This window comes from Aotus nancymaae, unplaced genomic scaffold (assembly GCF_030222135.1).
Source record: "Aotus nancymaae isolate 86718 unplaced genomic scaffold, 86718_ANA_hifiasm-v0.15.2.pri h1tg000092l, whole genome shotgun sequence".
NCBI classification, from domain to species: Eukaryota; Metazoa; Chordata; class Mammalia; order Primates; family Aotidae; genus Aotus; species Aotus nancymaae.
The window spans coordinates 9,660,497-9,674,922 of record NW_026988507.1 but is presented as its reverse complement, the minus strand read 5'-3'; the positions used below and the strand labels follow the sequence as shown (position 1 = coordinate 9,674,922).

General features: G+C 35.8%; 1 protein-coding gene across 1 annotated transcript in view; it reads left to right on the top strand.

Annotated features, from left to right (window-relative positions):
• The window catches only part of MUC19 (mucin 19, oligomeric), a 158,577-nt gene that overhangs the window by 30,298 nt on the left and 113,853 nt on the right, over window positions 1-14,426 (top strand). The window contains exons 24-39 of the mRNA XM_064369823.1: window positions 365-459; window positions 866-992; window positions 2,381-2,627; window positions 5,009-5,061; window positions 5,162-5,262; window positions 5,514-5,665; window positions 6,285-6,423; window positions 7,495-7,599; window positions 7,684-7,878; window positions 8,497-8,736; window positions 8,809-8,965; window positions 9,928-10,053; window positions 10,890-11,031; window positions 11,701-11,732; window positions 12,599-12,628; window positions 14,009-14,050. Coding sequence (XP_064225893.1) covers window positions 365-459; window positions 866-992; window positions 2,381-2,627; window positions 5,009-5,061; window positions 5,162-5,262; window positions 5,514-5,665; window positions 6,285-6,423; window positions 7,495-7,599; window positions 7,684-7,878; window positions 8,497-8,736; window positions 8,809-8,965; window positions 9,928-10,053; window positions 10,890-11,031; window positions 11,701-11,732; window positions 12,599-12,628; window positions 14,009-14,050 — 1,983 coding nt within the window. The remainder of the gene's footprint in view (window positions 1-364; window positions 460-865; window positions 993-2,380; window positions 2,628-5,008; window positions 5,062-5,161; window positions 5,263-5,513; window positions 5,666-6,284; window positions 6,424-7,494; window positions 7,600-7,683; window positions 7,879-8,496; window positions 8,737-8,808; window positions 8,966-9,927; window positions 10,054-10,889; window positions 11,032-11,700; window positions 11,733-12,598; window positions 12,629-14,008; window positions 14,051-14,426) is intronic.

Below are 14,426 nucleotides of genomic sequence, written 5' to 3'. Positions count from 1 at the left end.
TTTTAATTAAAGAATTATGGCCGGGTTCAGTGGCTCACACCTGTAATCCTAACACTTTGGGAGGTTGAGGTGGGCGGATAATGAGGTCAGGAGATCAAAACAATCTTGGCTAATGTGGTGAAACCCTGTCTCTACTAAAAATACAAAAATCAGCTGGGCGTGATGGCGCGCACCTGTAGTCCCAGCTACTCCGGAGGCTGAGGCAGGAGAATTGCTTGAACCTGGGAGGCAAAGGTTGCAGTGAGCTGAGATGGCGCCACTGCACTCCAGCCTGGGCTACAGAGTGAGACTCCATCTCAAAAAAAAAAAAAAAAGAATGATGACATTATTGAAACTAATTTTGAGTGCACTGATTTTCTTCCAGGAAAGTTTGCTCAAAAGCACTGTGGAATTCTTCTTGATTCAAGCGGGCCTTTTGCTTCCTGCCACCCAATTGTGAACCCTAAACCCTATCATGAGGTATGTGAGGCTCTAACATTAACAGCTCTTGTTGAGAAATACTTTGCAGATATTGACAAAAGCATGTAGTTATTAAATATTTTCAAATAACAGCCATTGTCAATAGATTAAATTATATCCTTACATAGGCATTAGATTCGATTAATTTATTCTTGTGTTAGATAAAAGTGGTGCTGGAAAATAACCCCAAAGAAGAAAAATCTTGAATAAGTTTCTCTTTTTGCCTTTTCTAAATGTGTTGACAAGCAGGCTAATAATTCATTTACTATTTGAATATTTAAAAATGTTTTTGAAAGTTTCAAAGAAACTTTTTGGGGGTAGAATGGTTAGGAACTAGATTATTATACTTAGTTTACCTGATATTTCAAGTCATTTCATATTGCAATATAATTTGTTTATTTTCAAGGAATGCAAAAAATATACTTGCACTTGTGAAAACAGTGAAGACTGCCTATGTACAATTTTAGGCAACTATGTGAAAGCGTGTGCTGAGAAGGAAACATACATAGTAGGATGGAGAACTGGCCTATGTGGTAAGCAGCAGAGAAGCTTTCAATAATGACTTCCTTCTCAGTTTCACTATAGTCATGTGTGTGTGTGAGTGTGTGTGTGTGTTGTGTATGTGTGATTTAGGCATATGCGTTTATAAATTTTTACCTGGTTCTTGCAAAGATGATTTTTTTTGGTTTTATTTTTTTAATATCCTTGTGCAATCTTTACATATTTTAATTCTTGATTTATTGATCTTGATTTAATATATTCAAATGTAAAGCAAAACTAGAATATATATGTATATATAAATATGTTTCTGTTCAATTATTGTGTGCTGAAATTTAAATAATGTTCTGACTGATAATGCATTTGTAAATGACATTTTAATATGAATAATTTATGTTGAGAAAAAACAAAAATGAACCAATAAATTAGAAGCTCAACTATCATATTTTTCAAACCTTGCTTTGTTTTAAAATATTTATTGCACTGTTTGAATATGACTTCACAAAAACACTTGATTTACCACAAGAAAAACAAAAAACAAACAACAAACTTTGTAGAAACACCTCTTGTAGATCATATGTAACACCTCATTGCCTATATCCAGTTAATTGATAAGTTCTGTCCATTTCATCTTCCAAATCTCTCTCAGTTATTCACATCTCTCCATCTTTATTGCCACCAATTGTGGCAGGTTCAAGAAACCACCATTGTTTTTGTCTGGAGTAACTGCCAGAAGCCTCCTTCAATATTCACTCTTGGCTTCCTCTAATCCATTTTCTGCGGATAAACCAGGATAATCTTTAAAACCAAGCCAAATTGCACTAAGTTTATCATGTGACACTTCAGTCTAAAACAAGTTAATGATGTCTCATTGCTGTAGGGCTAAATACCAGACCCCTTAAGGGGACCCTGTAAATTTTAACCACTGAGTCACTCTGTCTCTGGCCATATAGCTTCTATTCTTCTATGTGCTCTTTAAAATAATCATTCTCCCTCTGAGTTAGGCTATTCTTCAGACATAGAATCACCTCTCCCTGGGCTGTCTTCCTGCTCTTCATCTACCCACCCTCTTCACTAAGCGTAGATCCTCATCTGTACACACTTAGTGTCTCCCCTCTTGTTTCTCCATAGCACGTACCACGACTGTCCTTCCACCGGGAATATACACCACATGAAAGCAATGTATTACCTCTCCTGTTTATGGGCTGATACCAAGCAAAGTGTTTAAACATATCATAGAAATTCAGCATTGACTGAAAACAAAAAGAATTTTAAAACCCCAATGAAGAAGCACTTTTAAAAAATTCATAATCTCTATTATGAATATTTCACGACAATATCTATAAACATCGAACTGAAGTAAAATTTTTTATTTCCCTGGATATACACATATTCATTCTTTCTTTTGTCTCTGTACCAACAGAACATTCTTGTCCAAGTGGCCTAGTTTTCAAGTACAACGTAAAAGCCTGTAATAGTTCTTGCCGATCATTGTCAGAGAGAGATAGGAGCTGTGATGTGGAAGATGTTCCAGTTGATGGATGCACCTGCCCTGATGAAATGTACCAGAATAATGAAGGAAACTGTGTACCGAAATCTCAGTGTGACTGCTACATAAATGATGAGGTCATGAAACCAGGCAAACTCATCCATATTGATGACAATAAATGGTATGGAGATTACATGTATACTTACTATGACACCGAAATCAAGAGACTGCATTGTTTTCAGAGAAATGGTCTTTTGCCAGTATGAAGCCTTTTTAGATCTGCCATACTTTTGATTTTTATTTCTTAATAAAAATCTCTTTTATTCTGGAAGGCTCATTGCATCCTAATGGATATAGATGATGTATTCTACTCTGGTTTTGTTTTAATCACCAGTAGAAAAATATTCTGGCAGCTTCTACTACAGACAATGTGAAATACTGTAGACAGCTCTCTAGCTGTCTCTCAGTAATAATCATTCAACAAATATTTATTAAGTGTCTGCAGTGTGCCAGGCCTGGTGTTGAGTGCTGGAGTTGCAGAGCAGGACGAACATTGTTTTCGACTCCAAGTAAGCAGGACACAAACCGTTAAAAGGAGGTTTGTATCCTAGAGCGTGATAGCAGAAGGGGCCAGGCACTAACTGAGGAGATTAGGGAAAACTTCTCAGAGAAGACAGGCATGTGAATTGTGCTAGGGAATGAATCTTTTTCCAGACAAAAATTGAAATGTAGAGGATGATTTCCTGTGGAGTAAACAGAATACTCAGATGTAGAAAATGTCTGAAAAAAATTTACACATGTGGGTTGCTTTTATACAGGATTGGGCTAGAAACATTGACAGTGGTCAGATCATAACCAAGAATTTAGACTTAATTCCTGAAGAATTGAAGAATTTTGACTATTTTGTAATGTCTGAGGAGGCTATGGTTTCTACAGTTTGGAGAAAAGTAATTTCTTTCCTTCCCTCTCTCCCTCCCTCCCTCCCTCCTTCCCTCCTTGGTCAGATCATAACCAAGAATTTAGACTTAGTTCCTGAAGAATTGAAGAATTTTGACTATTTTGTAATGTCTGAGGAGGCTATGATTTCTACAGTTTGGAGAAAAGTAATTTCTTTCCTTCCCTCTCTCTCTCTCCCTCCCTCTCTCCCTCCTTCCCTCCTTCCCTCCCTCCTTCCTTCCTTCCTTCCTTTTTTTTGAGACAGAGTCTCACTTTGACTGCCCAGGCTGGAGTTCAGTGGCATGGTTTTGGCTCACTGCGTTCCCAGCCTTTGTGAGCTCAAGCGATTCTTCTACCTCAGCCTCCTGAGTAGCTGGGACTACAGGTGCACACCACCACACCCAACTAATTTTTTGTTTTTAGTAGATAAGGGATTTCACCATGTTGCCCAAGCTGGTCTTGAACTCTTGGACTTAAGCAATCCACCTGCCCTGGCTTCCCAAAGTTCTGGGATTCAGGCATGAACCACTGTGCTCTGCCTGGAGCAAAGTAATTTAAGCATATTTCTAATTCTGTAGAGAGTTGTAGGAACTGTTGATAATATAATTGCCAAAATGAAGTAGCCACTCAAAAATACTTTGAATGCACCTCCTCTCTTTTCTTTGGTTTCATGAGGCTATTATTTAGGAACAAATAATTCTTTTGGTCATTCAAAAAGTAAGCTTAGGTAACCCCTTTATGTCAAAGCCCATGAACCTTTGGTTGAGGCTTGATAAAGGTAATTTCTTTTCTTCTGTAGTTTATGGGGAATCAATAGATTAACTTTTTAATGGTGCTTAATAAATAATTACTATTTATTCGTTTTAGATATTAGAAAATATGCAGTCTGCTCTTATTTTCATGGGAATCAATAAATTAACTTTTCAGTGAATCAGGGTGATACCTCCAAATTATGGTTCCCTTCACCACTACTGTATCTGAGACTCTCGTCAGCTGGCACCACTGTGATAGCTAACTTGGTTGCTCATTATTACTGTCTCTCTGTCCTGTGTTTCCTGAATTACTGCAAGAATGTGTAGCCTAAAGCCACATGTATACCTATGTAACAAACCTGCATGTTCTGCACATGTATCCCAGAAATTAAAGTATAATAATAATAATAAAGAATGTGTAGCTTAAAACACTATTCTGATAGGGCCATTTGCCTGCTCAGAAACTTAAATGACTGACAGTTTCCTGAAGAACAGATAGAAACTTGCAAGTCATTTAAGGCCATCTAAAATCTGGCCCCAATCTACACATACTGCTTCTGCCCATTTTGCATCCTGCTTTCCATCCAAACATGACTCATTGGAGTCACTGGAACATATCTTGTTCTCTCCTGTGCCACAATTTGGCATTTTATCAGAAGTATTAAATTGTACTTGTCATCAAGATCCAGCTATCCTTTCCATGAGGTTTTCTCTGATATCCATAAAACCTTGTTTGTATATTCCTGTATTATTTACAAGGCGATATCTTATCCTTTGGTACCTTTTATGCATCATCTGGGGATGGTGCCTCATTCATTTAATTAATTGTCCTTGAAACTTGATGTCTAAATTTATAATTTTGTTTTATTTCCAGTGTCTGTCGGGATGGAATTCTTCTTTGCCAGATTCCCATCGATTTAGCCCTACGTAAGTGTTGAAATCATGATTCAAGCTTAAAATACCTACTTTGGCTAAAGAAAACAGATCAATAGGCTCTTGATCAATGATAATTTTTATTATTCTGCAGAAAATTGTTCTGGAGGGGCTGAGTATGTAGACTGTAGTGATCCCAAGGCACAGAGAAGAACCGACAGAACATGCAGTACTCGGAACATACCTGTTTTTGACGTAAGTAACGTAACATGTAACATAGTAACATAAGAATTTAGCCTTTGAAAGCTTTTGTTTCAGGTCCTAGGAAAACTACAATTTTAACAAAAATTAATTAGAAGGTCATGCTCTTTTTGGCTTTTACTTTCAGTTGTCAAAGGTTGACTCCAAATATATACTTGGCATATTTAAACATTTAAATTAATGCTGATAATATGACATGATTAGAATGGTGCCTCATGGTGTATATTTTATATTTATTCCTGTAGGAGAACTTGCCTTGCAAACGTGGGTGCTTTTGTCCAGAAGGAATGGTTCGGAATTCTAAAGGGATATGTGTCTTTCCTGATGACTGCCCATGTTCTTTCGGTGGACGAGACTATGATGAAGGAAGTGTCACTTCTGTTGGCTGCAATGAATGGTGCTTAATAAAGGATTCTTATTTTGGTTTGGATATTAGAAAATATGCAGTCTGTTCATATTTTCATAGGAGAGAAGTCACACTTTGGGATATTTGAAAAAAATGACCAAATGTAGTTAGAAAAAGAAGCCATTTATGTATGTATGTATGTTTGAGATGGAGTTTCACTCTGTTACCCAGGCTGGAGTGCAGTGGAGAGATCTCAGCTCACTGCAACCTCCACCTCCCAGGTTCAAGCGATTCTCCTGCCTCAGCTTCCCGTGTAGCTGGGACCACAGGCGTGTGCCACCATGCTTAGCTAATTTTTCATGTTTTTAATAGAGGCCGGGTTTCACTGTGTTAGCCAGGATGGTCTTGGTCCCTGACGTTGTGATCCACCTGCCTTGACTTCCCAAAGTGCTGGGATTATAGGTGTGAGCCACGGCACCCAGCGAGATGTTATTTTTAAAATAGAACTTTATGTAACATTGTATAAAATGAACATCCTACATTATAATGAAGACAATTGCAAAATTTAATTCAATATGAAACATAATTTTATGCTTCTTTACAAAAGCAATATTAGTGTTTGAATCCTGGCACGATATATTCACTACACTCTCTCATCTTTTCCTTTTAGTACTTGCATTAAAGGGTCTTGGAGTTGTACACAAAATGAATGTCAAACCATTTGCCACATTTATGGGGAAGGTCATGTTAGAACTTTTGATGGGAAAAGTTACAGTTTTGATGGTCTCTGCCAGTATTCATTTCTTGAGGTAATTATGAGTATGTTTTATTAAAACATTTCTATACTTCTTAATTATTTATTTGTATATTAGTTCCAAACAATTTTATTTTCAAAATGGGAAATATTTTTAATGGTCCCTATATGTTTCTAGAAGGCAGTAAAATGTTATATCACGTACTTCTGGCTCTGGATGCTAGGACTAGATTTCAATACTGGCTCCATCTTTTATGGATCTTTTATAGATGCATGACTTTGGGCACATTCCTTAACCTCTTAGTGTCTCAGTTTCTGTAATTTACAGAATGGGCATGAAAATAGCCCCTATTTGAAACCAAACTAGAGCACACACTGGAGCACATACTAGTGCTCAATAAATAAAAGCTAGATGTGATTGTTCTAACAACAGCACTGGAAGCAAAACTTAACGGCTACTATTTATGAGTGCTTGTCAGGCAAATGTATAGATTTCATTGCATCTAGGAATTACAATACTACAAGACTGATACTGTTATTTCTATGAAGCAGATGAAGAAATTGAGGTTTAGAGAGGTTAAGCAACTTACGCTACCAAATGGAAAATGTCATGGTAAACCTAGACCTGTTTGATTCCAGAGTTCATGCTTGTTACATACATTCCAGAGTTCATCTTATTAAGCTGCTAGCTTCCTAACTAATATGTAAGGGCTGCAACTTGGATTGTATTGTATTTATGGATTAATTTTGTTTGAATATCAAGTTTCGCATAAGTCTTTGAGGAAATAAGGCCAACTTTATCTAGCTATTTACAGAGCCTAGAAGTAAATTTGCGATTACAAACATATAAACTTTAAATACTTAGATGTCTGTGGTATAATTCTAAATCTGTGCAGAAGTAATGGGAAAATAACTGAGTCAAAACATGTTAACTAGAGTGGATTTGGCCAAGAATATCTATAAATGTTGTCAAACTATTGTCTTTTGGAAATTCCATAGCGTAGCATATGGTGATTTATTGAGTTTAAGGCAAGTATTCTCTCTAAGAATATTTGTCTGACACAAACACTATAGTTGAGTTCTGTGTCTCTGATATTGACAAACTATTATAATTTATATTTTAAAGGATTATTGTGGTCATGAAAATGGCACATTTCGTATTTTAACGGAGAGTGTTCCATGCTGTGAAGATGGGCTAACGTGCTCAAGAAAAATCATTGTTTCTTTTCAGGTAAAGTACTATTTTCTTTACTTTTTCTCTTGCATTGTGAGCAGCCACATAAAACTGTTATTGTAAATCTGTGTGAATTTACAGGATCAGAACGTTGTCTTGCAAGATGGTAAAGTAACAGCAGTCAAAACTGCAGAAAGTAAGGAATGTGAACTCAATGCAAATGCATACTCCATACATACTGTTGGCCTGTACTTAATTGTGAAATTTCAAAATGGAATCACCATGATTTGGGACAAAAATACAAGACTGTCTGTTATCCTGGATCCAAGCTGGAATGTATGTACATCACTAACAAGTGAATAATGGGGAAGGAAAATCGTTTCTGTTACTAAAAATTCAAGACAGGTATTCATAGGCAGAGTGCAGGAGAATGGCAGGGTCTCTGTTAGAGTTACAAGCCCTCCACCTTTGTTCAACCTTATTGTAAAATATGAAACGTAATCAAAGATAATAAAATCTGGTTAAAAAGTAAATGCAGTAAACTCGAGGCATTCTAGTTTAACCATATTTGGTGACTTGAGATTATCACATGATATGATTTTCAGGTGGTTGTTATATTTCAAATTAAATGTGTTCCTTGGAGCAAATATTTTAAGAAGCCAAAGTAGTCTCATGTATAATTTGGAACTAGCAGATATACCTGTTTTGGTTCTTCAGACATTTATTCTGCTTGATACTAGATCAATTTGTGGCCTGGGGTACCTTACATGAGAGAAGAATCTTATCTACAGATTCTAGAATCCTATCCATGAAGTTTGGAATTAAACATAGATTCATGCTCCAATATACATGATCATGATATCTATCTGTTCATCTACCATCTATCTCTTTGTCTATTTATCTCAATGTCCCTAGTACAACTAATTTTTAAATTTCCCTTTCTGATCAATACAGGGTAAAGTGTGTGGTCTTTGTGGAAATAACAATGGTGATCTCAAGGATGATTTCACAACAAGATACTCTTCAGTAGCTTCTGGAGCACTGGAATTTGGGAATAGTTGGAAAACAAGCCAAGAATGTTCAGATACAGTGGCTCAGACTTTCCCATGTGATTCAAACCCATACTGTAAAGCCTGGGCTGTGCGGAAATGTGAGCTCCTCAGAGACAGCACCTTCAGAGACTGCCACAACAAGGTAGCATTGCTCTGAAAGCAGTGACTTACACAGGGTTTCCTCCCAGAGACTCACGTGCTGTGCTCTGTCTAGGTTGACCCCAGTGCTTACTATGATGCGTGCATCGAAGAAGCCTGTGCATGTGACATGGAGGGGAAGTACCTGGGATTCTGCACTGCTGTGGCTATGTACGCAGAGGCGTGTAGTGCGGTTGGAGTCTGTGTCTCATGGAGAAAACCAAATCTGTGTCGTAAGTGAGGTCCATATGTTGTTGTTCTTTCAAAACATAATTAGATAGAAGTATTTCCTTAGACCATCAGTCTTCCTCTCGTATTTTCTATAAAACACATGTTTATTTACCTAGAAACATGTTAATATTTTTGTTTATGATGTGCAAAAATACCTAACTTAAAAAATAAAGCACCTGGCCCAGTGCTTCAAGTTCAATTTTAGTTTAAAAAATTCATTTGTTCATAGGGGAAAACCTGAATACTGATGGAGAATATTTCTTATTCATACTTAGATGAGCAATGCACTATTTACCTACCTTGGTATATTCATGTATCCTCCAACACTTACTGACTGTATTACTTCTGTTTAACGTGCTCATACATGTTTTCCTGAAAACTTTCATAGAGCCCTCTTGAAGATGAACTGTAAATTGAGTATAGATTAAATCTAGAAACATATGGAATATGATAATCTTAATAGAAATTAGCTCTTTTCCTTCTAAGTATTATGAGAGAAAATATGATAAGTGTTAAAATAGAAACCTCATTTTATTCAGTTTATTATGCACAGCATTAGAGTATATTGACATCTTTAGTTATGTCATTTAAGAACTGTTAAAAAGCTTAATTGTCTAAGATTTAGTTTTCCAATTTAAAGTTGAGATTAAAAACATGAATCTAGACTATGATCTAAATATCTCCATATGAGAAAATTAATGTTTACCTTTTTATCTCAAACTAACCTGGGCGTGAGATGGCAAAACAAAATGCTGTTTTGAGTTTATATACCTTCCTCCCCTGTGACCTATTTTGGCTTATATGACAGTTTAGATAAAGCCAAAGGAACTTAATAAGACCTGATACACTTTAGATATATTTATTATTACTATTATCCCAAATCCCTTTTTAAAATGCTTTGGAAACTGAAAGGTGAAAATTGTCATATGATGAATGAAAGTAATTTGATCTAATTCAATTCTAGCTGTCTACTGTGATTACTACAATGCACCTGGGGAGTGCAGCTGGCATTATGAACCTTGCGGCACAGTGACAGCAAAGACATGCAAAGATCAGCTGATTGGACAGAAATTTTCTTCGCTTTTAGAAGGTAACACATACTTTAAGAATGTCCATAAAGTAGTGCAAGTGATATTCATCTTCACTGGAAAGGGTCGTTTCTCCCAACTGAGTGTCTAATATTTTGTAATTTAATGAATAGTTATCGTTATTATGACATTAATGTTTCTACATTAGAAACACTTTCTCTAGACATAAGCTTAGTGGGAGGTGGGGAACAGCACTCTGATCCTATCGTCACTCTTTATACCTTTTACTGGACAACGTCATTTAGTGTGAATGCAGTTTCAGAATGTGACATATAATACAATCTTTCTTGTGTAGTATAATTACTGTAATAATTAACTGTATCTCACACTTAAGCAGCATTTTATTCTTAGCATTATATATTTCAGAAAGGAAGAACGGGCAAGAAAACAGGATAACATGAAACTTTTCCAAAAGTCACATTTGTGTTAAATTCTTTGTCATATTTTTAGCCTATTTTGCTATGACTTCTGTATCTTTACCTACTGTTGCAAAAACAATTTTTGAGACTGGCATTCATATTTCAAGATATGTATTTACCAGAGCCTGTTTCATGTTACAGCATCATAACCATTGTGAAAGTAGCAAATCATTTAAAATTACTTTAAGAATTGTTTTAGAAAAAAATAAACCAACCAAAATCTGTAAGTTCTTAGTGTTATAGTTCATTGCAAGAAAGTCTGAACCTTCCTATATTTATATGTTTTCATTATGAGTGTGATGCTTTGCTATTATGTACTTCACTTCATGGAGTCATTTAAGTAACTTTACATATCTATAATATACAGTATAATGAGTGTCAGTAAATAGAGCTGAACTGTGGGTCATTTTTACACACAGGTTGTTATGCTAAGTGCCCAGATAGTGCACCCTACTTGGATGAGAACACCATGAAATGTGTCAGTTTACCTGAGTGCAGCTGCTTCTATAATGATATCATACCAGCAGGGGGAGTGATCGAAGATAATTGTGGAAGAACATGGTATATTTTCTACTAACTTTTCAATAAGCAATTTTGACTTTTGCCTTTTCATTTAGGAGAAAAAACAAATGTGTGTATGAATATATTACGTTAATATTACATATTATATATACATGCTTATATATAATTTTTGATCCTGCCATTTCTAAATGAGAAGGCCAGCTTTAGGTTCACTTTTATATCAGTTATGTTAGTTATTTTTATTTTCAGATAATTCACATGTCAACAAATGTTTTGCTGAATTTTAATAATGCAGAACATAGGAAAGAAAATGTCTTTGGGTAGTTTTAGGGAAAAAGAGTTCTAATTCTATAAATGTAAGATTATGTTCACAGGCTTTCAAACGTGGAAGCAAATTGATGGGCTCATAGTAGGTCCCCACAGCCATCAAATAATATCCGGTTTGAAATTGACCATACAAGAACTGCCTTTAAGGCTCACCTGCACACCATTTCTTCAGGGGCCCAGAGCTCCTGATTGGATATAGCAGCACATGGAAAAACAAGCAATTTGAATCAGTGGTATTCTCTTGGGGAAACAATTATTTGCTTCTATTTGGTTCTGTTTGTTTTCAGTCAGACAATTTGTTGTTTTAAATTTCTGAGCTGTATGTCATTAAGAGTCAAATTTTTCAACTCATTCTTTTTTCTTTTTAAACTTAACTTTCAGCTACTGTATTGCAGGGCAGTTGGAGTGCAGTGGTAAGTCATTACACTTTACACTAAGTGATTTAGGAAAAATCAGAGGAGGGTTGGAGGTCTTTTTTACATACTCCCGAGGAGTGTTATGCTGTCCCTCAAGGATTGGCACAGTTCTATCCCAAAGCAATTGTCCTTGGTGAGTCACCGATGGAACCCAGTGCTGCTAAAACGTGCTGAACAACTGTCAGATGGGGCCATGACTGATACTCAAGGGGTGCACCTACAGCATACGTGCCCCTGCCTAACTGTAGGTTCTCAGAATTGAGGGAGCAGGGAGTCAGCAAAAACAGTTTAATGAAGGGGAGAAATAGAAGATGGGAATCAATATACAAAGAATTAAATAACTGAAAGATTGAAGGATTGTTCATGAGCAACACACATCTTTTCTTTTCTTTTCTTTTCTTTTTTTTTGAGACAGTCTGGCTCTGTTGCCCAGGCTGGAGTGTGGTGGTGTGATCTTGGCCCACTGCAACCTCCACCTCCCCAGTTCAAGGGAATCTCCTGCCTCAGCCTCCAGGGTAGCAGGGATTACAGGCCCCCACTACCACGCTAATTTTTCCATTTTTATTGGAGACGGGATTTCACCATGTTGGCCAGGCTGGTCTCGATCTTCTGATTTCAGGTGATCCAACTGCCTTGGCCTCCCAAATTGCTGGGATTACAGGCATGAGCACTGCGCCCAGCCACAACACACATCTTAAAAGTAAATCTCAAAAAACTTCAAAAGAATACATGTGCTATTCCTTTTTATATTAGGAATTGCAAGAAGTAAAATAAAAAGAGACATGACTTACAAATTGAATGGTAGATATTTTTTTCAAGATATAAAAATTCCTGTCAATAACAGTAATGTATGATTATTTCAGAAACTGCTCCTACCAATTCAACGTTTGCAGGTAAAATCATCATTATGTTTTAAGCTTTGTATTTCTGATTTCTTTGTGTGGCTAATCTTTTATGGTTTCACTTGAATCTGTTCCAGTAAAAGATACGATGGTAAATCTGCTGATATATAAATTTTGAATTATAATAAACAATTACTAGAAATATGTCAGAATATCATTTCATTATATTCCTATGAATTAAGTCAGGAATATGATTAAACATACAATAGGTATTATTAGTTAATATTTATGTTATTCATTAATATTTTAATTCTGCATATTAGTTACATATAATTCAAAGCTTGATATTTTTAGATAATACTTGAGTAACTGGATGAAATAGAAGTAAATGTTGTCTTCTGTGAAGTAAATATTTTAAAAACATCATCATGCTGGGAATGATTTGAAAACAGAAATAAAAAGTTAATTCCTTCCTTCCTTCCTTCCTCCCTCCCTTCCTTTCTTCCCTCCTTCCCTCCCTCTCTTCCCTCCTTCCCTCCTTCCTTTCTTGCTTTTATTCTTGTTTTGAGGCAGGGTCTCACTTTGTTGCCCAGGCTGCAGTGCAATGGTGTGATCACAGCTCACTGCAGCCTCTATCTCCTAGGCTCATGTGATCCTCCCAACTCAACCTACCAAGTAGCTTTAACTATAGGCATGTGCTGCCATGCCTGGATATTTTTTTATTTTTTAGAGACATGGTCTTGTCTTGTTGCCCAGGCTAGAGTGCAGTAGCACTATCATAGCTCACTGCTTCCAAAGTGTTGGGATTATAGGCTTGAACCAGCACCCAGCCAAGGAATTAGGTTTATGTTTACTTAAGAGGATGCTGGATGATAGTTTTAGGGCATGTAACTCCTTGGCAATATAACTACACTTTGAGTTGCTATAGTACACCTACATATTCCTACCTTGTGTGATATAAAGAGGGATTTTATTTCCTGTTGATTGATATTTGGAGGTGGGTAGTATAAATTGGGAGACAGTACAGAAAATAGGAAAAGTTAGACTTTGATAATTTATTTAAAATTATGCAACATGCTGTAAAATGCTAGTTAAGTTTTAGTTATTTTTGGTCATTTACCTGAAGTGAAGTTTTCACGTCAGGGTTCTGAACCACATTCCTTTAAGTTATTATTGGCCCATAAATTGACCTTACAAAGTTCCTATGAGATTATGGTTAAGTGATAACAGGAAATAGTTATTTTTGGTGTACATACATAAATATATAGTGCTATTTGTATTGATATAAATAAAAATTATTTCGTCGCTTAACCTCTGCACATATTTCAGAAATTTTAATTTTAGTTTATGGCAATTGTTTTCTTGAACTATATTTCTCAGAAAAAATTATTCAATTAATTAATTTTCATAAATATTATATTTTCTAAACAGTTTCCACTACAGCAGCTACCACCATATTAAGCACTGGAGCAGGTAAATAAAGTAAAAAATGTTAATTATTTTTACAGATCCTAAATGAGCAGCGAAGATAATTTATGGTTCAGGAATCATAGCCCTTTTTTCCAATTTTTCATTCTCCATTTATTTATTTGCCAAAGGCCCATGTCAAGTAGCAGGTCTGTATGTAATTGTAATATTATTAAAGAACATCTTCTCTTTTCAAAGGTTGTCTGTCCTAAAAAGATCATTCTACATACTAATTATTTGGAGAAAGTGGCTATGTCAGAAAATTCTATGTTAAATTCCTTGAAAATAATTTACAATTTCTTTTATTAACACCAGAAAAATTTTAACTTTAATTGGATGCTTTGTCACTAAAACAGTAGCTAGCAGAGTAAAAAAGTGCATT